At 49.9% G+C, this 24,696-nt stretch overlaps 1 protein-coding gene and 1 long non-coding RNA gene across 14 annotated transcripts in view; one reads left to right on the forward strand and one right to left on the reverse strand.

Annotated features, from left to right (window-relative positions):
* XPO4 (exportin 4) overlaps window positions 1-24,696 on the reverse strand; it is a 103,061-nt gene that overhangs the window by 45,038 nt on the left and 33,327 nt on the right. For 6 of the 13 annotated variants that reach the window (XM_084981208.1, XM_084981205.1, XM_084981203.1 and 3 more), the window contains 2 exons: window positions 13,452-13,568; window positions 12,569-12,722 (listed from right to left, as the gene is read on the reverse strand). The exons of 2 other annotated variants lie outside the window; for them this stretch is intronic. In XM_084981208.1, coding sequence (XP_084837334.1) covers window positions 12,569-12,722; window positions 13,452-13,487 — 190 coding nt within the window. In that variant the 5' untranslated portion in view covers window positions 13,488-13,568. Of the gene's footprint in view, window positions 1-1,140; window positions 1,262-6,763; window positions 7,115-12,568; window positions 12,723-12,807; window positions 13,074-13,451; window positions 13,569-24,696 lie in introns of those variants that run through there. 5 more of the 13 variants (XM_084981206.1, XM_084981213.1, XM_084981211.1 and 2 more) reach the window with 5 other exon arrangements.
* LOC146398456 (uncharacterized) lies at window positions 351-6,999 on the forward strand. The gene is made up of 4 exons (XR_014818926.1): window positions 351-626; window positions 2,697-3,066; window positions 4,017-4,265; window positions 5,101-6,999. It is a non-coding gene; the product is annotated as an uncharacterized LOC146398456 (long non-coding RNA).

Below are 24,696 nucleotides of genomic sequence, written 5' to 3' on the forward strand. Positions count from 1 at the left end.
TCGAAACCGAGAGTTGTCTGGGGCGATGGCTTTCTATGTTTTTCTAAAATTAAGAGTAAACTCAGGTCATTGATATTTTGTTTTGTACTAGAACAGTCCATTTGCAATCAAGTAAAATCCCACCAACAGGACAGCCACAAAGAGTGCTTTCAGCCTTTTAAGAAGCCTATGTCTTTATGAAAAAAACCTGTCATCACATCCATCTCATTTCACCTTCCAACAAATTCAAGAATCAGGAGTAACAGGACAGCCCTTCTCCTGTCACTGTCATAACACAAGCCCCTCTCTCCACAAGGCTTCAATTCCAAAGAAAAAAACCAGCTCAGTGCTTTCTCAATCCCCTGCAGACCAGTCGCAGCTGAAGTTCAACTGCAGGCACAACGGCAAGAGTTAACTCTCTGTCGCCCAGCCTGCTCCCAAGGCAGCCCTGCCCAGCGCTGCTCAGGAAGCTCACCAACTTCTGGGAAACCAAGGCACAGAAAGGCACCACCTGCCCGGTTCCGTAACTGCCGCCCCGAAGCACACGCACCCTCGGCCAAGAGCCAGAAGGCCAGACCTAACAGCGCCGGCCCCGGTCCCTGGATCAACCCCACTAGGTCTCCTGTCGCAACCACACAGCATGATCCGTGAGTATGAGCTTGTAACACAAGGGGAGGTCGGCTCTGCAGGCGCGCCCGCCCTTCCACGCGTTTGCGTTCCTGTTCACCCCCTACCACCTGCGGGAAGGGGGTCATGGGGGGGGGGGGGCACCGACAGTTAAAAAAAAAAAAAAAATAGGTCATACAACAGCTACAAGTTATCCTCGAGTAAAAATGGGAAGTCTGAAAACTTCCACTGCCTGGTCTTATAAGTACTTTACAACAGAGGAAGATCTTGTAGCAACAATGGACATTTTACAAAAGTAATAAATATAATTTCCCCATCTCCCCAAATTCTTTTTGTCCCACCTCATTAGTAAAACAAAATTCCAGAAGCAAGGGAAGCCCAGTTCTTCTTCTTACATGTTTAGCCACTGTCACTACTAGTTTTTCTAACAACAAAAACCGCTATTTCTGGCACAGCACGGAACCCAGGAGCCCAGTCTTACACTCAGCACTTAGTCCAAGTAACAAAAGTCCTTTGAAATAAAGGAGAACTGACCTCACCTGAATGGTTTCCAAAGCCTTGCCTCCAAATAGTAACGGCGGCTTTACTGGAAATCCTACTTTAGGTGAAAGCTTCTGTATCCCCGTTACTATTTTATGATCCAGTTAGCGTTCCCTAAGAGGGTGAGTTTGAAAAAATTTTTACCAAAACCAAATCAGATCCACAAAAATAGCATACCAATAAAAGGCAGCGTAACCAAACTAAAAAAAGAATTATTACTAAAGCCAACATACCAAACATACCTGCCAAACATTCTTATTACAAAACGATATTGTCATTTATGATTAGCTTTGCCAAAACCCTTAAGCATCTGCGGATGCTAGGTGAGCTAACGGCTCAACAATATCAGCAGCATAAACAAACATCCAGGACCGGAGAGGGCACTCGTGAATCACCTTCCCTCAGTCATGGAAACCCATCTGTTTGCTGGGCTCCTGTTACCGCACGTTGTCAGTGCAGGGTGACCACGTATGGCCCAAAGCGCAGCCCACGCTCGCCTGAGCGGCCAGCCAGACAGGCGGTGAACAGGTACCACTCAAACGAGAGAACATCACAGGGAGACATGGGCCACGTGGGGGAACAGTGGCTATAAATGCATGTCAGAGGCCACCGCCAAGGAAAGCGGACCTGGTCTGGGCCCTGCGTACAACGAGGAGGCAGGGGCAACGCCAGGGGCAACGCGCCGACGGAGGGCACAGAGCAGAGGAAGGCACAGGGCAGACCACCCGCATCGGACCACCCGTTTTTAAATGGGGACGGTGGCACACGGAGCATCACAGGACTAGGGTGCTTTCCTCAGACAGCAGGGATCTCAAACACAGTGAAAAGCAGGTGGGTCTCCTCTCAGTTCTTTCAGGAGCGTGAGACCAGGACAGAAGAGCCAGAGTAACTGGCGCACTGGGCCAGGAGATGATTGTAGCACCGGCCAAATCACAGGAGCTACAGGCTTTGCAACCTCCGGGCCTGGAGCCGAGTATGCTTTCAGAACTCACCTTCTGCACACAGAAAACCTACACGTAATAACTCTCAGGAAAAATAACAGCTTGCAGCTGACATCATGTACATAGAAAAATCCAAAAAACCCACTAAAAATACTATTAGAGGAGTTCCCATTGCGGCTCAGCAGTAATGACCCAGACTAGTATCCATGAGGATGTGGGTTTGATCCCTGGCCTTGCTCAGTGGGTCATGGATCTGGCGACGCTGTGAACTGCGGTGCAGGTCGCAGATGCGGCTCAGATCCAATGTTGCTGTGGCTGTGGTGTAGACTGGCAGCTACAGCTCCAATGTAACCCTTAGCCAGGGAACGTCCACACGCCTTATGAGGGTGCAGTCCTCGAAAGACCAAAAAAAAAAAAAGAACAAAAACCCCAAATGGGAGAAAATATCTGAAAATCATTTATCTGTTAAAGAATTTTTTTCATATTTATAGGTCAAAAAGAACTCTCAGAACTTATACATTTTAAAAAGACAAATAACACAACATAAAAATGTGCCAAGGACCTGAAAAGACATTTCTCTAATGATACAAAAACGGCCAATTACCACAGGAAAAGGTGCCCGTAGCATCCCCCACGAGGGCAATGGACGTCTAAGCCATGGTGCGGTCCCCGGTACCAAGCAGGATGGCTAGAAACAGAAACGTACCAAGCGCTGGTGAGGGTGCAGACGAAGAGGGGTCCTCGCCCACGGCAGTGCAGCTGCTGAGGAAGACATTCTGGGAGACGCTCACGTGCCAAGTACAGAACCAGCCTACGGCCCAGCACCTCCACTCCCGGGTGAACGCCCAAGAGAAATGGAAGCGTACATCCACTTAAAACCTGCACACGAGTGCAGGTTCCCGTGCGGCGCAGCAGGTGAGGGCCCGGCAGCGCTGCAGCTGCGGTGCAGACCACGGCTGCCGAGCAGTTCAAAGCCGAGGTAGGTGCTCACTCCCCAAAACCCCGAAAAACAAGAACGGTTGTACACAAATGTTCATTAACAGTGTTGTTCTACATTGAAGAGTATTTTCCAAAGTAGGAAAAACCTCAGATGACCATCAACTGATCAGCAGATGAACCGAAAAACAAAATATGGTTTATCCATACAATGGAGTATGATTTCACGATTAAAAAAGTACCGATACATTCTACAACATAAACCTTAGAAACAAGCCACATGAAAGATGCAAGGGGCAAACCCCCCAGATGGTATACGATCTCACTTAAATAAATGGCAGAAAGGACAAATCCACAGAGCTAGACAGTGGATTAGCAGAGGCTATGGGGGTGGGGGGGTAAGAGGTGGGGGCACGGGGGACAGCGGGCGGGGGTGGGGGGGAGGAAATAAGCTGCTGAAGGGTATGGGGTTTCTTTCTGAGTGATGGCCACACACGCCTGTAAATAAACAAAAGGCAAAAAAAATATTGTATTTTAAATGAAAGACCTGCATGACACACGAATCATACCTCGATTTTTCCAGTAGTAAGGGGGAAAATATCATTGCTGGAGCTTCAACATTTATGCTATGTCCATGTCTTTTACCAATGCCAAACCTCAGTTTCTGAAAATTATCAGGTAAGAATAATCAACGTTTTAGTGAAAAGACCTAAGATGTCACGTACTAGGTAGACCTTTTCGACGACCGATTATAAACGTGAATCTAAAACCTTAATGTCCTCTGTATATGACCACTCCCCACCTCCTTCTGCTTTGTACAGTTCATCTGATACATTACGAAAAACACATCCTAAGGGAATCTAAATCACGGAGAATATAACATTAAATATTCTAGAGGCTAGAAAGAAAAAAGAAAACATCGTCTAAAGGCTACACTAGGTAATGTTTATCCCAGTCAGTAAACATTTCCATTACTTTTTTTTTGTTTTTTAGGGCTACACATATGGAAGTTCCCCGGCTAGGGGTCACATCGGAGCTGCAGCTGCTGGCCTCCACCACAGCCACAGCCACAGCCACACAGCATCCGAGACATGTCTGCGACCGACACCAGAGCTCACGGCCATGCTGGATCCTCAACCCACTGAGTGAGGCCAGGGAATCGAACCCGCGTCCTCGTGGATGCTAGTCGGGCTGGTCACCACTGCGCCAGGACGGGAGCTCCCCTCCATTACTCTTACTCAGGTGAAGCTACCAGCCGGCTGTTTGGGTGGGGAGGTCGTGGAGCTTGCAGGCTCTGGCGCTCCGTCTACATTCCGCCCGATGTCCCGGCCTCTTCCCGGCCTGGCGCAGGGCGAGTCACCAGGCCACCGGGAGGAGACGGGCACTCGGTTCCCGCTTTCCGCTTTCGGGGAATCTGAACGCCCGGGTCAGGCTGCGCCGAGGGGCCGCCGTCGGCCCCCCGGGGCCCTCCCGTGTCGGCGGGGGCGGGCAGTTCTGCCCCAAGCTCTCGGCGCCACCCCCCACCCGCGCCCCCACCATCGGGGCCCACCCCGCCAACGCTGCTGCCGCCTCCCCGGCCTAGAGCAACGCCCTTCCCCCTGCAGACGGCCCAGCAGCAGCGACCGGGCCGGGCAGCCAGGGTGGGACCCTCTGCTCGGCTCTGCTCACGGCGAGAGCAGCGCCAGCCAACATCCATGCAAGGGCTTAACCGCTCTCTCGCAACCCCAGCTTTCTAAGGGCCACAAACCCTGTCATATTAAAACGCTTAGACGCCTTGGAAAAGTCCATGTAGATAGTAATAAACCAAATTCTCTATGCAGTTGTCATTCTTGAGTATTCAGTTTCCACTCAAGCCTGACACGGGGACGTGACACTCAGTGGGCAGCTCTCCCCGTCTCCTCCTCAGCGTCACCTCCTGCGGAAGGAGACCTCAGACCCCACACTGGGGCGCCGTCAGGCCCGCCGGGCCAGGAGCGGCAGTCACCCAGCACTGGCTAACTGTATACCCAGGCCTCGGCACTCAATGGATATATTTCCCGCCTTCTAAGTAGTTTAATAATTTAAAATCATTTTCCAGGAGTTCCCGTCCTGGCTCAGCGGTTACCTGCTGGCGTTGCTGTGGCTGTGATGTAGGCTGGCAGCTGCAGCTCTGACTTGACCCCTGGCCTGGGAACTTCCATGTGCCATGGGTGCAGCCCTAAAAAGCAAAAAAAAAAAAAAAAATCCATCGAATGCTGATTTCCAGCACTTTGCTCCTACACTTCAGACAAACCTGGACAAAGCTGCTCAAAGCTGCACTTAACAGCTGAGAATCCTGGGTCAGGAAGGTGACACCCCACCCGCCTGCAGCGTCCTGTCCGCCTCAGTACCCAGCTGCAGCTGTGTCTCAGCAGCCACACCACCGCCCCATGGACACTACAGCATCACATTTTCTGCCCTGGGGCAATCAACAGGCTCATCTCTCCTCTAAGGACAAAACCCAAGGGAGCGCTCCCCTGGCCCCGACTCCCAGCCCTCAGGCTGCCCCAGCTCGTGCTCCAGAGCCACCCACACCACACGTCCCGCCGCATCAACCAGCACCACCACACGGGCCACTGCGCGGCACGCCTGGAACCGCGTCCCCACAGGCCCACGCCCATCGTCCTCACTGCTGAGGCCCGCTCCGTCTGGGGGCCGGCGCCCTGCCCTGCCCGAATGGCCTGCGCACCCCCTCTGACTGCCCGCCCGACAGCAGTGCCTCGCCATCCTGGCGCTGCCCTCTGCATCTCGGGGTGCGCTCCCACGGCCTTGACCTCACCCCCCTCTGACGGCAGGCGGCTGGCCTCCAGAGGGTCTCGCCCCTGCAGGACGGTTCTTCAGAGGCTCCACTGAGTGACCCCGCCTTGACCCGGTCCACTCACTTCGCGGGCAACTCTGGCTCTTCAGTACCTGCGGTTACAGAACCTGCACTGAGAGACCCTCGGAACACGTCGTGACCCTGCACACGGAAGCCATGAGATGTGCCACGCGCCGCAGTCTTTCGGGGCGGGCTTCTTTCCCTGGGACCTGACGTCCCCCAGTTTATCCACCCTCCGGCTTCAGCAGCACCAGCCGCCCTTTACTGAGGAAAAGACTCGGTTACACGGGTGAGCCGCATCCACCCGTCAGCCGATGGACGCAAGTTGGTCCCACTGTGCGCCTAAGACGAATACTACCGCTAGGAGCATTCATGCACAGGTCTGTGTGTGGCAAACCCCTGCCCTCGGGCATGAGGAACGGCCTGTGGGGGCTATCCGCCGCAGCACCTTGGCCTCCACCACGAGCTGCTCACAGCTAGGACAACCCACACGGTCTCCAGGCACGGCCAGCGTCCCAGTGGGCGCAGTCACTGGTGACAGAACCAGTGCGCAAGGCCAGCCACCTAATCCTGACCGCGGACAGTCTCTAAAAGGCAGGGTGAATGCTCCTGCGTATTAACAAGTACCTAGACACCCGACCCTGTATCCCCGCTCAAGACCCTCTGAGCAGATCAAGCTCCACTGCCGAGTCAGGTCAGTTGGGTTTTCAATGACATTTTAGAGTCCCTCTCTGTCAGCAATGCCCAGACACTTCGGCAGGATCTGGTCCCTGGCCCAGGACCTTCCACGCGCCACGGCGAGGAGGAAGAGAGGGCGCGAGGGAGGAAAACTACCTGCAAGGCAACCAGGGTCTCAAATGCACAGAGACAGCCACCACTCCCCCCAGGCCACCACCTCAAGTACCTCCTACCCCAGCAGCCGCCTCCATCCTTCCGGTCAACAGTCACGCACCGGGATAACCAGACAGCCACAGGCTTAAAAGAATGAGGTTGCATCCTATGCAGAAGTCAACTCAGACGAGATCAGAGACTTCGATACAGAGCCTCGATGTAAGAAGTCAGTCTTAGAAGGAGACACAGCATGAGTCTTCATGACTTTGAATCAGCCAACAGTTTCTAATATGACAACAAAAGAAAAAAGATAAACTGGATATCATAAAAATCAATATTGTATGTGCTTCAAAGTTCACCTCCCTTTTGGTGAAGATACAACTCACCAAAAGGGAGGAAGTATTTGCAAATCACTTAACCTGCTAAGGGGCTTGTATTCGAAGATACAAAGAACTCTTACAACTCAATTTTTTTCTTCTTTTTAAGGTCACACCAGCGGCATACGGAGGTTCCCAGGCCAGGGATCAAATCGGAGCTCCAGCTGCGGGCCTACACCACAAGCCACAGCAACACAGGATCTGAGGCACGTCTGTGACCTACACCACAGCTCATGGCAACGCCAGATCCTTAACCCACCGAGCGAGGCCAGGGATCAAACCCGCATCCTCATGGTTACTAGTCAGGCTCATTACCACTGAGCCACAACGGGAACTCCTAAAACTCAATTTTAAATAGACAACCCAATTTAAAAATGGACAGAAGGATACAAATACGCATTTCTTCAAAGAAGATACACACATGCCCATGATCCTAACCACAAAAAAAAAAGATGTTTGATACATAAACCATGCAAATCAAAGTCACAATGAGATACCACTCCATACGAACTAGGACAGTCATAAATCAAAGACAGAGAGTAAGAGTGGGCCAGGAGGGGAATGCGGGTGGGCACAGGAAATGGTGCAGCCACCTTGGAAACGGCTTGGCGGCTCTCTAAAGGGGAAACAAAGGGCTGCCTTAGGATCCAGCAGCTCCACTCCTAGGGACCCTCAGGAGAAATGACAGTATGAGATCACACGGAAACTTGGACTCCATGAATGGCCACGGCAGGTTGTTCCTAAGAGCCGGAAAGGTGAAACAACCCAAATGTCAATCAACTGATCGATGAGTAGGTAAAAACGCGGTACACCTAACAACACAACACCAGGTGGCAATAAAAGGGGACTTAGTGCTGGCGGGCGCTGCCGCATGGATGAATCCTGAAAACCTCGGTACCCAAAGACCACGTGATCCAGGACTCTATTTCCAGGACCTGTCCAGCAGCGAGGCAGAGAGGTGAGGGAGTGCCACAGGCTGGTGAGGGTGTGGTACCAGAGAAGGACCAGAGCTTCTTTTGGGTGATGAAAATGCTCTAAGACTAAGGACAGCGATGCCACACAAAACTGTACCCTTCGAATGGCTGGACAGTACGGCATGAGGAACACATCTCAATAAAGCTGCTATGGAAACAGCCAACTATCGGTGCAGAGGAAACCAGGTGAGCACAGGCACCGGTACGGCGGGTCTGTGCACAGATTTTCTTTAAGGGAGCTCAATTTTTAAATCCCTAAACATTTAAAAGAAAACTTTTAAACAATTAGAGTGAACTCTTCAAAGAACACCTAAAATAAGTCATTCATTCCTAAAAATTTAAACCCTAAGTTGCTTCAGTTAAAATTTAGACTAGCGGGAGTTCCCATTGTGGCTCAGTGGTTAACAAGTCCGACTAGCAACCAGGAGGTGGCAGGTTCGATCCCTGGCCTTGCTCAGTGGGTTAAGGATCTGGTGTTGCCATGAGCTGTGGTGTAGGTTGCAGACGCAGCTCGGATCCTGAGTTGCTGTGGCTCTGGTGTAGGCGGGCGGCTACAGCTCTGATTAGACCCCTAGCCTGGGAACCTCCATATGCCGCTAGAGCAGCCCTAGAAATGGCAAAAAGACAAAAAAAAAAAAAAAAAAAAAAAAAAAAAAAACTTAGACTAGTCGGGAAAGAAAAGGCGTGGGGGTGGGGGGTTCCCGTTGTGGCGTGGTGGAAACAAATCCGACTAGTATCCATGAGGATGCAAGTTCGATCCTTGGCCTCGCTCAGTGGGTCTTAGATCCGGTATTGCCGTGAGCTGCGGTGTAGGTTGCAGATGTGGCTCAGATCCCAAGTTGCTGTGGCTCTGGCCATGGTGTAGGTCAGCAGCTGTAGCTCCAATTCAACCCCTAGCCTGGAAACTTCCACAGGCTGTGGGTGCAGCTATAAAAAGGAAAGAAGAAAAAAAAAAAAAAAAACCTTACAATAGGACACAAAAGTCAGCTGGAGGGGCAAAAGCTGGAGCAATTCGGGTGGCAAAATAAATACCGACAGCAGCAGATTACGATGCCTTCTAAAGAGTAAGAATTCTTACAAAAATAAGAGTAAGTGAGAAGGGAAACCTCTTTACGGCAGAAAGAGGGCAAATAAACACAAAAGGAGAAGCTGGTATCAGAAAAACCACCAAGCGGCAAGGACAGAAGTAGCTGGTCCAGGCAAGGAGCACCCAGAGCTGCTGCCGCCCAGGCCGAAACTTTCAGCAGGAGCCGGACACGGAGCGTCTTCAATACAGCACCACGAAGCACGAGCCGTTACTCCACCCCGGAAAGCTGGGCGGACAGCACTGAACCCTCCCAGAGGGGACCCAGCGGTGTCCCGCGCCTCCTGGCAAAGCGGAGCCGCAGGGCCGGTGTTCCCGGCACAGGGAGGGAGCCTCGGGGGATCAGGACAGAGCCCCACAGACCACACTCAGGGCTGCGGCCAAAGTGACAGACGGACACACTTCTAGGACGTCGCACTCAGGGACGACAAAGAAAGTGGAGGGCCGTCCCAGATCAGAGGACGCAGGACACCTACGCGCCCCGTCCTGCCAACAGCTACAAGGCGGGTTCCTGAGACCGCGGACAGGACGGAAGGCAGGCTGCCGACCGGTGGCAACAGTGGACCAGGTTAAGGGTCCTGCTTTTGAAAGTTACACCAGACTTTTGTAAGACCCTCGCCTGCAAGAGCCGCAGTGCGATGGCGACATTTTCGGTCACAAGAAAAGGCAGAGCGAGGGGCTCAGAGGTACATGGGTGTCACGTCTGCAGGTGCTCTCCAAGGGCGGGGGCGACGTGTGCCGAACCCCCCCCTACACACACACACGTGTGCGGTGTCTGTGGCGTGCGTGTGCGTGTACACACGACCTGAGTGTGGCGGGGAGGGGGACAGAGAGAGAGAGAGAGACAGAACAGTAAATGGGATGAAAGGTGAACGACCAGTGAATCCTGGTAAAAGGCACAATGAGGCTACGGCCATTCCTTCAACTACCCTTGTATTTCTGTAGATTTAACATTAGATCAAAATGAAAAGATATAAAGACGAAAGCAAATCACAAAAATCCTGACTCGGAATTGATACTGATCATTTCACAGACTCATTTAACATGGTACCACCCTGAATGCGCAAGTCTGTGTGTCAGAAATACACAGCGTTCTTTCACAAGCGATGGCTGCTAGTCTGTCAATCCTACAGCACAAGTCGTCGTTTAAAAGGCCCTCAACTCAATATATTAACTAAGTTAAACAGGATCGCCAGACCTTTTTAAAGACAAGCGAGCAGATCTCCAAGTAACGGCCAAAATGCGAAGCCATGCCAGGCCTGGGCTCCTTGCAACTGACGACCTTCCTCAGCACTGGCAGTGGCACCCGCTTTCATTCCACTGCCTTATTCTTCCTCCGACAAGTAAAGCCGGTCCACTTGGCGGAGCCCTTCACGGCAGTTCCACGGGCCAACCTCAGCTACTACAGGAGCGCCGGCAGTCCCCACAAGACTCGCTCGTGGGCCGTGGCACAACCAGGACGCTGAATGCTGCCAAGTCAAGTCAGGACCTACTGTCCTTTGCCAAAGGAATTCTCTCCCTCAGCAGCACTGGAGCCGCGCTTATCATTTTTAGGTGGCAGGTTCTCCAACGCTTTATCTCCAATACCTTATAGAAATACTGTCTGTGTGTATCTTTACACACACTGTGTTTCCAAACTCCCAGCACTGTTTCCCTTTACAAAATAGTCACTCTTCAGCCAACTGAATTTTCCCCTAAAACAGAGACGTTAAAACTGGCTACAATACATGCAGTGTAACCTTCATTGATTTTTCCCTACATATGTAATTAGTGTTGTGATAGCTCCATATGGTCTGTTACTTTTTAAATCTGTCACAAAGTTTTTCAACATTTTTTTCTAACAAAAACTGGAGCAAAAATTAGACCGCAAAACACAAAGGGAAATTGTTTTCAAAAGCAAACTTAAGAAAATACATGCCTCTTAACAACCAAGGCAAATAGACTGGAGCCATAAAGCTGGCAACGAGAGAAAGGTGACCGGAGCCTGGGCCAGGAGGACGTGCCTGGCCTCCCTGGGGCTCGGCCAGGAAGCAGCAGCCTCCTCTGACCACCCGAGAGCCCCTGGGGCCCGTCCGAGCCCTGGCGGCCCCCACAGCACCCCACTTCAGGCCCAGTTCCTACTAGGGAAATGAATCCACTTAAAAGCATCCCACCCCTCCAAGTCCCACAACTTTACCAGCCACCACTGTGTGCGGACACAGCAGCTCTTGGCTCTGCTGGGATCTGGAGAAGCCTCATCCGAAATCACTGAAATGGCTGGCTGTCTCTTTCCTATTTGCTTCTCCTCTGCCTTTTCCCCTAAATAGGTACCCCAGCCTCCCAAGAAAGGACAGACTCAAGACACCTAGAACGGGCTAAATGGCAGTCCCTGCCTCCGTACCAGCCGGGGCAGAGACCGGCGCACAGCCGACGGGCAGCTTCAGTCAAGCAGATGGCGACATAGGAGCTCACCAGCTCTGAGCGTAGTCTTTGTCTGCTTGGGGTGGGTTTTTTTTTGGGGGGGGGGCACATCTGCAGCACTGGCGAGTACCTGGGGCCAAGATCAAACCCACGCCGCAGTTCCGACCTGAGCCCCCGCTGCGTCACGCCAGACTCTCAACGCACTGCACCAGCGGGGACGTCCCTGGGGTGTATTTTAAAGGCGCTGCTTCACTCGACGCGCTCAGCCGTCCCTACCCGCCTCCGCACGCGAGAAAGCGCCCACAGGCAGCTGAAGCTGGAACCCGCGCCGTCTGACTCCACTGTGACATGTCTGCGTGGCCCAGCACACACGACAGCTTTCAATCCACCAAGGGAGTGACGCTTCTACCCTGACACATCCTAAACTTTGAACTGCTTTCTAACAAATTTTGCCACTTTAAAAAATGAGGGAAAAGAAAAAAGCAAATACTTTGTATCTATAATATAACCCCTTTGAACTTAAGTAATGTTACTAATAATTTGCTAGAAATATAATTTCCATACTTTTATGGTGGGAAAGTCCGTCCTAATGTAAAAGTTATTACTACCTTATTATCTACATTTAAATATGTGATCCACAAGATCAAAGTGGAGCACTCCAGAACAGCCTTAAGGAAAGGCGGTCAGAATCTGAACGCAACGACAGGTTACAAGGAGAAAAGGATTCAGCTTCTTGATAAACCTGCGCCCCCCCCACCCCCCCACCCCGAGACCTGCCACCCCTCAGTCAGCAGCAGCCCTTACCCACCAAACGTCTGCACTCACTCCACCCTCCTCTACGAAGCTGCAGGTACAATTTTCAATTTTCTAAGGGGTCCACTGCACTGCGGACTTCTACACCCGAAGAATTAAAACTCTCTCTCTAAAAAAGACTCTTCTCTCCAAAGTGCTTCCTAAACCTGCGGAGGTCAAGGACTCCCAGGCGTGGTTCGGCCCTCTGCGAACAGCGCCGCACATCAAGTGCTCGGTTGCTAAAAGGATATGGTTTGGAGGAAGAAAGTTCCAGCTCAGGACGTGGTTGGCGAGGGCAAGGTAGCGCTGGAACACGGACGACATCTGGGCGCTGAGGCTCTCGCGCCTGCTGAACTCCTGAAGGACTCCCACGGTCAACAGGAAAATCTGGCGCAGGTCTTCTTCCTACAGCAACAAACCACAAACATCTCTGGGTCGAAAGCTCACGCCAGCGTGTTCCCTCGCAGAACCGTGACACAACACAAATAACCTGAACCTCTCCGGGGGAAAACATCACTTCGTCAGGGCCGTTGTCCATGTTCAGGCCTGCGCATGGCTTCTCGCGCAGGACGCTCTCAAGCGAGGCCGGCGGGGACACATTGACTCCAGCACGGATGCGACTTGCAGAGAAGCCAGGCTCGGCAAGAACCACAGAGCCCAAGGGGTCAGTGGCTTCAGTGTGGAGCCCTCGGATTTAAGCCAGTGCCTTCACATAACTTGACTTCAGAGCCAAACAATACACACGAAACAAAGAGCCCACACCATCTGCAGTAACAGTTAAATACACAGCCTTCTCTGGCACCTTGCCAGGCCTATTTTTAAGGCCAGCAAAGTCCCACCAATTGAATTAGTCTATCTAAACACAAGAAGAACAGAAGCTAAGAACCTTAATAATAGGAGCACTTCCTTTTGGTTTTGTTTAAAGACTCCAATTAAACAATCGTACATCATCAGCTATGTTCACCAAATCTACAGCTTTCTTTCCTTCATCCCATGAAACCGCAACACAAAGAAAGCTTCAAGGACAGGCTACCATTCAACCCGATAAAATAAACGTTCTCACTGCATTAGGAACAAACCGAGGAAAAAGTGAACGAGCTAATGATTGAAATGTAAGAACAAAAGTACCAATACCTGAAAAACTCTTTTGCAGTTGCCATGGAATTCCATACTCAGTCCAATGTTGCTAGTTTTGCTTGAACTTGAGAATTCACTCAAGAGTGCAGTTAGAATAGAACAGGCCAAAGTTTGCTGTAATTATTTGATAACAAATAACTGTGAGGCATTATTTCTCCAATGCTTTGTTTCAATACAATATTTATTCAAACATAATGAAACATTTCTATTTTTATATCTTCTATCACAGCTTCAGATCTTACACCTAACAGTCAGAAAACCAGATGTGACAAATAAAGATGGGCTCTCCTTTCCAAGTGGCCTCAAAATCGGTCACAGTGCCTCAGCTCCAGTCACACAAGCCTTTGTGAGACGGGACCTCAGGACATGCCCACACTCAATCACCGAGGACAGGTGATATTTGAAGATGATCAATATTTAATGGACTGTTGCATTTAATTCACACAACAGCCCCATACCCCGTTTTGCCCTTGAAAGAAGTGAGAGCCAAGGCCAGCTGGGACCACGCCCAGGCCTCGGACTCCATGCTCTCTCTGGAGGCTGGAAGACGCACCTCCAAACACAGGAAAAGTGAAACAGACTGTACAGTCTCCGACCTATCAACCAGGCAGGTCTCGGAAGTTTTTAAAATTGAAAAGGATGCTTTTCCTTGCCAAGGGCTCTATCCAGCAGGCTCCCACCATTAGCTCACAGCCTTCATTCCCGGACTCCGGAGTCAAGGTGCCACGACAGAGCGGACACCGATCACCCTGGCCCGTTTCCAGGCGCTGGACAGAAACATGCACCCTACCTCTGAACAACCGAAAGATTAAAGTCAGGACGGGACTGTGTATGCAAGCTTATCCGACAGCTGAGCGCAGTCCTGCCCGCCCACCAACTGGAACATCTTTGCTCAGAAATGCTTCTGATGTCAGTACCTTGACCTTACAGATGCTTATCTCGGCAAATCTTAGCAAATACACATAAAATTAAATTCCTCAAGATTAGCCTGAATTGATAGGTGAAGACGAACGATGGTTACTCAGGCGACTAACATACTGTTTGTCTATTTCTACATATATCTAAACTGTCCCTCCAAAAAAAACCTGAAAAAGAATTCAATTGCTATTTGCCTCTTACTCGTAACTAAGCTCAGTATGATGTATAATTAACTTTTATGATGGCACTCTAGCCCACAGATGGAAGCAGCTTCTCAGATTTTCTCCACCAAGAAGCCCGAAATATAGAGAAGACATGCACGTGCCTGGGGAACCTGGGAGGAGAGGGACCTGGCTGCCTTCAGCCATGACAGAAGTCCTGACTACAGCGAGATTAGCTCAAACACACACACACTCACACACCCGCAGTTTATGCTTGCACTTCCAAATCTACTTCTGTTTTAACATAAATGTCCCCTTCCACTCACTGTTCGAGAAAACTCTGAGTTTACCTGCCTCTGCGTGGACCCAGGCATAGGAGAAAGAAACCAAGCACTAAAGGGCCACTTACAGAGAAAGCATTTACTGCTCACACGCTTCCTCTCACGTGGAAAGAGACATCAGAAACTCATCAAGTACAATCCCCTTCATTTTTCAGTTGAAATTGTAGTTTAAAAAAACATGATTTTCTGGAGTTCCCACTGTGGCTCAGCGGAAACGAACCTGACTGGCATCCATGAGGATGCAGGTTCAATCCCTGGCCTTGCTCAGCGGGTTAAGGATCTGGCGTAGCCATGAGCTGTGGTGTAGGTCGCAGAGGGGGCTCGGATCTGGTGTTGCTATGGCCAGCGGTTACAGTTCTGATTCGACCCTGAGCCCGGGAAACTACATATGCTGCCAGTGCAGCCCTAAAAAGACCCCCCCAAAAAAGGCTTTCTTTACCCTGCTGTATAGCACAGGGAACTATATCTAGTTACTTGTGACGGAGTATGATGGAGGATAATGTGAGAAAAAGAATGTGTGTGTGTGCATACGTATATATGTATGACTAGGTCACTTTGCTGTACAGCAGAAACTGACAGAATACTATAAATCAATTACAACAGAAAAACTAAAAATCTAAGAAAATAAATAAAAATTGGCTTTCTTTGAAGATGGTGATTAATGACTGCAGTGCCAGCAATCAGAAGTTCACAGATATATTTAAATAATACTGGGGTCAACCATGAACACACTTTTTAAATATACCGAGGCTGTGGTGGGGAAAGTGGGTAATACTGATTTCTAATTAATGAAATTCAGTAAGAAAAGGTAACTTACAAAGATCTAACACAATGGATTATAAGATGTAATGACTCTGAAAACAACTTTTTCCCGTTTTTGCTTTTCTCCTCCCCTTTCTAAATAAGACTCCAGGTAATAGAACATTATGAACAGATACCTAAGTGGTTAAGAAAATATGTCTGACTATAAAGGAAATTAATTCTAGGATCTCAGATGAAATAATCTATTGGAAACAGGATTCATGTACAACTTACAGGGAAATGTGCAAGCTAAAAAGAACCCAGAATTACTCATTAAACACAAACTCGGCTCGGATCCCGCATTGCTGTGGCTGTGGTGTAGACTGGCAGCTGCCGCTTCGATTCAACCCCTAGCCCAGGAGCCTCCATATACTGCAGGTCCAGCCCTAAAAACAAACAAGAAAACATAAACACAAACTTATCATTCTACAAACAAATTATCTATAATAGCTTTACACAAGTAACTTAGAACTTGCCACAAACTGTTTAGTGCCGAGCTGTAGTCACCACAAAACAGCATATTTTTAAACTATGATACATTTAAATTTTCAGTACCACACCTCTAACGAATGAAATAAAATGCACCCATAATAAAGCTTTATTCTTATGCGAAATAAACACTTAGAGGGCACGTGCATGTGTCTGTGGTCAGTGAGCAAAGGAGCAGGGCAGGAACCATAAAAGGGGAGGACCCTCCCGAGGTTCCTACAGCTTAGAAAAAGGAGTTCCCGCTGTGGCGCAGCAGGTTAAGGATCCAGCATTGCTGCAGCTGTGGCACAGGTCACAGCTGCGGCTCAGGTTCAATTCCTGGCCCGGAAACCCCCACATGACATGCATGTGGCCAAAAAAAAGAAAGAAAAGAAAAAGGAAGAGCTTCTTAGTCTCTTTAACTATGAATTTCCTCAGACCAACCAGGAGATGTAGCAATAAGGCCAACTTCCCCAGGAATGAGGCGCAAATCCACCCCAGACACCTAAAAGCAGGTATGAGCGTTCTTATTACATGAGAAGAACAAAACGCATTCTTGTTGTAGACTTAGCTTGCTGGACATAAGAACATCTCATTTTTAAATAGCTGTTTCTTCCTACAAAAATAACCATCCACGAGTTCCCATCATGGCCCAGTGGTAACGAACCCAACGAGGATCCTTAACGACGCAGGTTCAATCCCTGAGCCGGCATTGCCGTGAGCTGCGGCATAGGCTGCCGACATGCCTCAGATCCTACACTGCTGTGGCATAGGCTGGCAGCGACAGCTCCAACTCAACCCCTAGCCTGGGAACTTCCACGTGCCTCGGGTGCAGCCCTAAAAAAAACAAAATTGAAAAAAAAAAAAAACATCGAGAGGTTACTCCTGGAACATTTGTTTACAGCTTTCCAACTTCTAAATGAAGCTATACATTATTTATAATTTCAACCAATAAATTGTTTTGTATTCTACTTTTTCGACCTTATATTTAGGAGATAAAAAGACAAAATTTTCAAGAACAAGTTTGTTCTTAACAAATTTACCACACAAAGGCTTAAGAAATACATAAAATAAATTATGCAGCATTTCCCCAGAAATCAAATATCCTCACTTAGACTTATCTAAAACAACCAGCTTTTTTTTTTTTTTGGTTTTTAGGGCCACACGTGCAGTCTATGGAAGCTCCCAGACTAGGGGTCAAATCAGAGTTGCAGCAGAGGGCTTCACCACAGCCACAGCAACGCCAGATCTGAGCTGCATCTGTGACCTGTGCTGCAGGCTATCGCAAGACCCGATCCTTAACCCACTGAGCGAGGTCAGGATCAAACCCACAGCCTCACGGATACTAGTCGGGTTTGTAACCTGCTGAGAAGTCTCGACCAGCTTTTAAAGAACTAAAATTTAGTAAGATATCTTTATCATTAAAAGGTAACAGCTTAATCACTCTTTAATTTGGAAGCCCTGTAAGGATTTGAGATTCGCTTCATAAACACTGATTATTCTATACGACTTTGCTCAGAGGTGCCAAATTAGAAATACCTGGAGAATGATGAGTATTAAGCACTGATAACACATGAAAAGAGCAAAGCATGCGACACAGATCAACAAAGCACTTCCTCCCACAGAGAAGCCAAACATACCAGTGTGTCTAGGATGCTCTAATTACCCAATATGGTCCTTCATCTCCACTACCAACGACACATCAAATCTCCTTAGAATACAGTGGCTTTCAGAGCAGGTGCAGTGCACGGTCATGAAGACACCTAGGGAAGCAGCCAAAGGAAGTCCCAAGGGACGGAAGGGAAGGCTCCTTCTCGAGACCGACAGAGGGAGGAAGCGGTGGTGCCCAGGTGTCTGCTGCTCTTACCCTCACAGAAGGTTCCTGTCCGGCTGCTTCAGACAGGTTTCAGTGCTCAGCTCAATACATGACTTTTTATTTTGGCTACACCCATGGCAGGTGCAAGTTCCTGGGCCGAGGATCCAACCTGCTCCACAGCAGTGACCTGAGCCGCCGCAGTGACAAAGCCAGATCCTTAACCTGCTGTGCCACCAGGGAACTCCACACCTCTCCCCTCTACAGATCAGCACCTTCCGCGCTGCTGGCGCCTCTGACTTCTGTACTGGAGACACTGACTCCAAGCCTTCAGAGTGGGGAATGTCAAAGCGACTATCTGATAAGCAGAGCGTTATGAGGGTCTGACACTGAAGTTAACAGGGATGAGACCAGTACAAGCATCCGCAGCAGAAATCCTAGGCGTCTCAGAGGTTAACTCAGGAGTTCCCGCTGTGGCGCAGCGTGTGAAGACTCTAGCTTCGTCTCTGCAACGGCTCAGGTTCCATCCCCAGCTGGGCACAGCAGGTTAAGGATCCAGGGTTGCTGCACGTGGGGAGCAGTTTGAAGCTGCAGCTTAAATTCAATCCCTGGCCCAGGAACTCCCATGTGCTGTGGGCACGGCCAAAATAAAAAAGAGGTTAACACAGCAATGCTTCACTTATCCAAGATCATAAAGCATTAAGTTAATATCTGTTAATTTTCTAAAAGCAGCAAAGACTCTGAATGAAACTCACCTCATGTAAAATTTTCTGAAAGAATTATTTCTAAGGCAATTATTATATGACATAATAATAAAGAGAATCTATTCAGACAGAGGGTTTTTTCACTGCCTGCAACAGCTGGAGCCAGGGCTCTGGGCTCCAGGGCCCTTCTCAGCATCCTGTCAGGCTCTGTCGCTGCTGCTGCTGCTGCTGCTGGCAACTGGACCAGCAGTAACGAGGGGTCCGACATTGACAACTTTCATTTTCAATGAGTTAGAAACCAAATAATCACCTTTATTCAAACTATACCCCCAAACTTCTCAATAAAAACACTCTGTGTGGGACCCTTTCAGTTCCAATACAAGAATCTAAAACTAACTGTTCAGATAAAGACGTCAGAAAATCCGGGCTCCGGCAGTCCCGGACAGCCCCTTCAAGTAACTGAGGGTGCACCAGCCCGTCTATCGTGGCCTCAGATGTCTCGCCTGTGAGAAGGGCTGTTACCCTCCACGCTGCAGAGTTTGTGTGACTGTCCCGAGGCCCCAAGAGAATGCGAGTGAAAGGACTATGAGAACGTGACGGGTTCTGATGAGAACGGTATTCGCATCATTACCATGAATATTAACCTATTCTGGCTTCTTTAGTCCCACCGCGTGCTTATTATATAAATTCTAACAAACTGAAATGACAAGGTAAGTTATCAACTAAAAAAAGAAAGCCAGGCGTTCCCACTGGGGCTCAGCAGTATCAAACCCAACTAATATCCACGAGGACACGGGTTCCATCCCGGGCCTCCCTCAGTGGGTTAAGGATTCAGTGCTGCCGTGAGCTGTGCTGTAGGTCACAGATGCAGCTCGGTTCTGGTGTTGCTGTGGTGTGGTGGAAGCCGGCAGCTGCAGCTCCAATTTGACCCCTAGCCTGGGAACCTCCATATGCCACAGGTGCGGCCCTAAAAAGGAAAAAAAGAGAAAGCCAAGGGAGTTCCTGCTGTGGGATAAAGGATCCAGCACTGCTGCAGCGGTGGCACAGGTCACAGGCACGGCTTGAATTCAATCCCATTTGCCACCGAGGCAAGTGAAGGAAAGAAGGGGAGGAGGGAGGGAGATAGAAATAAGAAAGAGATAAAGTGCGAGAAAGAAAGGGAGAGAGAGGAAAAAAAGGGGAAAAAAAAAAAGGAGTTCCTGCCGTGGCGCAGTGGAAACGAATCCGACCAGGAACCATGAGGTTTCGGGTTCGATCCCTGGCCTCGCTCAGTGGGTTAAGGAACCAGCGTTGCCGTGAGCTGTGGTGTAGGTTGCAGACTCAGCTCAGATCCCACATTGCTGTGGCTGTGGTGCAGGTCGGCAGCTGTAGCTTGGCTTCGATCCCTAGCCTGGGAACTCCCATTTGCCATGGGTGCGCCCCTAAAAAAAAAAAAAAAAGGAAGTGGGGGACGGAAGGAGGCAGGCAGGCCAAACTAAAGCATCACTGGAGTGACAGAGCAGGTCCTCACTGCCGGTCACTTGGATTAATAAATCTGACACTTCATCAGCACAAAGGAAGCTGAGACATGAATATATGGCGTGTTCCCTATTGTTTTAGTTGCTGATGAATTTCAAAGATGTCAATTATGTAACACAAGGAGAAGAAATTCAATGAGGTCTCAAAGTTGTGGAAGAATCTACTGTTTTCTTTCACTGAAGTACTAAAAATGCACAGGAAAACTCGCTGGCTAACAGCTCAAGCAAGAGCTGCCTTCACATGAAAAATGTGCCGTCGCACTGTCACGTCCAGTAAAAGACATTAATTTCATGACAGTGGGAAACACAGCCTTCAGAGAGGGCCTGCCCCATTCTCCACGCTCTGTCACGGGAACAAGACATTCAAACACGAGCCCCAGCTGACAGAAAGAAGTGCTGCTCTTCAGAGAGAGGACTGTCTCCTATAATAGCCTGGCTCTTACCCCAGAAGCGCTCCTACCAAGAATAAACTTTATGACAGGCTGCCGTACAGAGAGCGGACCTCCAGCTGCTCCTCTGGGCAGACGTCAGTGAGCGTGGGATAAGAGAGATGAAGCTGCTATCACATCCAGGCCCACGAGGGAATTTCTCACCCACTTCTCAGGGGCAGGCAGACAGGAAGAGAGGAGGCTTCAACACCAAACCGAACCGCTTTAAAGCGATGCAACATTTGCCTCCTGCTTCCACAGGAAATAAACCGCCATGAAATCAGTTCGAAATCTCGCCCCTTTCCTGAGCCAGTGAGGTCCCCAGAGCCATGCCTCCCAGGGCTGAGGCCACCTCACACTGAGGGGAGGCAGACGGCTGGGGACAGCACAGCACGGAGTCGCAGCACGGGCCCCGTCCCTCTAAGCAAGCACACAACCCACAGAAAACTGCACTGAGTCTAAGAAACACAGCCTCCTGGGAAATCAAACATCAGTGGAGAACAAAGACCATAAGATACTTCTTCAAGTGTTTAAAGGAAAACTAATGTGCTAGTTAAATTTTTTTTTTTTTTTTTTTTTTTTGCCTTTTAGGGCTGCACTGGTGGCATATGGAGGTTCCCAGGCTAGGGGTCCAACTGCAGCTGCAGCCGCCGGCCTACACCACAGCCACAGCAACGGGGGATCCGAGCCGCATCTGCAACCTACACCACAGCTCACGGCAACGCCAGATCCTTAACCCACTGAGTGAAGCCAGGGGTCGAACCTGCATCCTCATGGATGCTAGTTGGATTCGTTAACCACTGAGCCACAACAGCAATTCCAGTTAAATATTTTTGAAATACACAGTTTTCATTCACGGATAACAGCGTAAATACTTTCTCCTGATTTTCAATGCTTCAAATATAATTTGCCGTATGTGTGATTTAACACACAGCTCATGTCCTCAGGTTCTATAAAGACAGGGCTGGGAGAACAGCCGGGAGATCGGCCTAACACCTGCTGAGCGCCTGCTACACGGACCAGTGCTGTTTTCCCCATCTGGACATGGATGTTTATTTTACGTATTAGTAAATCAGCACCTAAAGAAGCTACACAGTTGTTTTTCAAGCACAGGGGATGCGTGAACCTACAAAAAACTATACCAAGAAAGCAAGCGGGAAAAGGCAGACTACACAGCATCTCTGGTCAATCGGGGCTGATGGCAGCATCACTCTGGATGGGTAACAATTACCGGTAACAATCCATGAGGTCATCCAGAGAGAAGCACGGCCGCTTATCTCTTCAGGCGTCTCCTAAGATCACTATATAAAGTTTCCAGTCAGTATTATATCAATGTTCTGATATATTGATATTTTACATTCTTATCAAAGAGACTGCTATTCATGTCTCTGGGAGTAAAAAAAAAACCTTAAGTCAACTCTTGAAACACTCCCACAAATTCTTAACAGTCCGAGAGGAAGACAGATACTAACGTGCGTGCCAGGCCTGTGGCCTGCGTGTTTAACCCGCTCAGTGAGCGCGAGTGGCCGGGGCAGGCCTTCCGGAGGGGCCGTGTGAATGCGGGAATGCTTCCTACGGCCCCGCTTTTCAGTGTGACCACCAAGGTCCACGCATCCTGCCGTCCTGAGATTCCATTCTACCCTCCACTACCGCCTTTTTACGACGACGGAAGTGCTTGATTCTGTCAGTAGAAAGTCAACCTTAGACAATCCCTCCCGTTGGACTATTTCGTGAGCATCTTAAACACACCCACTGCTCGCCCAGCGAATGTCCATAAAGAGAGCACGGCCTTCTCTGAGCAGCCACATCTGTTCCAAGCACTCTCAGAACCTCGGTTACCTCGGTGGCTCGGCAGGCTGCACTGGGCCCCCGTGTGAACCGGGAGAGGACACGGGGAGCAGGGGCCTGAGCGTGTCCTCCCTGCTGTCACTGCTGAGGCCAGGGCCTCGAATCGGCTGCCTTCAGCATCCGGCTGCCGAGAAGCCACGTCCGAGAGATAAGGACCAACAGCAGAAATTCTACCTTAATATTGATACCCTAGCAAACTAACAATCCCAGACAGATTCCCAGAGTTAGCGGCTAAGTTCCTCAGTCTAAATCCTGGTCACTGGCAATGAGCTGGACCCTATACTGCAGACTGTCAAATGAGACAGCGTGGGAGCTCCCCTGCTGCTCAGTGGGTTAAGGATCCAGCAATGTCCCTGATGTGGCCTGGGTTACCTCCCTGGCCTGGGAATTTCCACATGCCATGGGTGCAGCCCAAAAAGGGGGGGCAGGGGGAGTAGAAAGAGATGGTCCCCAAGGCAGAAGCTAAACCACCTGGAGCAGCAGAGGCGGGGATAATAGTTCCCAGAGCTGCCCCAGGACCACACCTCTGCCTAGCCAGCTCTGGCTGGCGAGGTCACCTCCTACTGCCCCCTTGGCCACCAGCGACGCCCCCTCGGGTCTGCGCACAGACCACTCGTTGGGCAGCAGAGGCTAAGAGAACTCCCCACAACATGAGGTCACACTTATTCCAGGAAGCGCCAGGATCACCAAGGGCAGACCGTGGCCCCACCGGGATGCCGAGAGCCTGGAGACTGAGAGGAGCGGAAAGGAGCTTCCCAATCGCCTTCGCCTCGGAAGTTCTCCCCGGAACCTGGCCTGGGGACTGCCTTCGGCAGAGCTCCTCGCTGCGTAAAACAAAGCCAAGGAGCTCCCACTCGGGCACAACAGGACCAGCAGCATCTTGGGTGCCATCCCCAGCCCAGCACAGTGCACTGAAGATCCAGCGTTGCCGCAGCTGCGGCTCAGGTCACGACTGCAGCTCGGATCTGATCCCTGGCTCAGGAGCTCCATGGGCCATAGGACAGCCGAAAATGAAAAGGAAAAAAAGAGCCAAAACACTCACAAAATATAACAATTCAATACATTTCTGAAGTTGTTAGTTTAACAATTAGATTTTAGAATGCCAAGACTAAGTGAAAAGAACATAAAATCAGACCTTTAGATGTTATAAAGTCTCCAGAACTATGGTCCCATTTAGCTACATGTGGCTACTTGAATGCAAATAAAATTTAATTAAAATTAAATAAACTTGGAGTTTCCGTTGTGGCCCAGCAATAACGAACCCGACTAATATCCATGAGGGTGTGGGTTCTACCCCCCGCCCTGGCCTGGGAACCTCCATCTGCCATGGCTATGGCCCTAAAAAGACAAAAAAAGAAAAGAAAAAAAAGGAATTCAGTTCCTCAGTCACACAAGTCCCATTCCTGATGCTCGAATGCACTGTGTGGCTACTGCAGCGGCTACATGTGAGAGAATAAAGGTAACATTTGCATCAACACAGAGAGTTCTACTGGACAGCACAACTCAGAGGAGATCTGCCACAAGAAGGACAAGAACACAGTGTCTACACAGCAATGATCAAAACAGAGACAGAGGAGTTCCCGTCATGGCTCAGCAGTAAATGAACCCAACCAGCATCCATGAGGATCCGAGTTCAGTCTCTGGCCTCATTCAGTGGGTGAAGGATCTGGCGTGGCTACGAGCTGGGGAGTAGGTTGCGGACGAGGCTTGGATCCCGTGTTGCTGTGGCTGTGGTACAGGCCGGCGGCTACAGCTCAGGCTGGACACCTAGCCTCGGAACCTCCATATGCCACAGGTGTGCCCCTAAAAAGCAAAAAATATAGATAGATAGATAGACAGACAGACAGACAGACAGAAATGTTCCGTATCTTAACTGTGTGGCTGTTCATTGGCGCATATAAGTGCCACTGGCATGTTTATTTTATTTTATTTTCTTGCTTTCTAGGGCCGCACCCGCAGCACATGGAAGTTCCCGGGCGAGGGGTCGAATCGGAGCTACAGCTGCCGGCCTCCGCCACAGCCACAGCCACGCGGGATCCGCTGAAGGTGCACTTCGTCAAGAGCTGTCAGGTGCACTGCTTCCCACAGATGCCGTCCAAATGGTAAAAGCAAAGAAGTGGGCAATGAAAAGTCTGGCCCAAAGACTTCAAGATTTCACACCTGAGCATCCGGACAGCCAGGTACTGCCAGTCCCAATGCCACGAGAGTTAAGCATCATGCCACTGATAAAAGTCACAGCGGGT

Source organism: Sus scrofa, chromosome 11 (assembly GCF_054392235.1).
Source record: "Sus scrofa isolate SSC_HxYL_T2T_F1_AM1 chromosome 11, Sscrofa_HxYL_maternal_Yorkshire_Landrace_v2.0, whole genome shotgun sequence".
In the NCBI taxonomy this organism is placed as follows: domain Eukaryota; kingdom Metazoa; phylum Chordata; class Mammalia; order Artiodactyla; family Suidae; genus Sus; species Sus scrofa.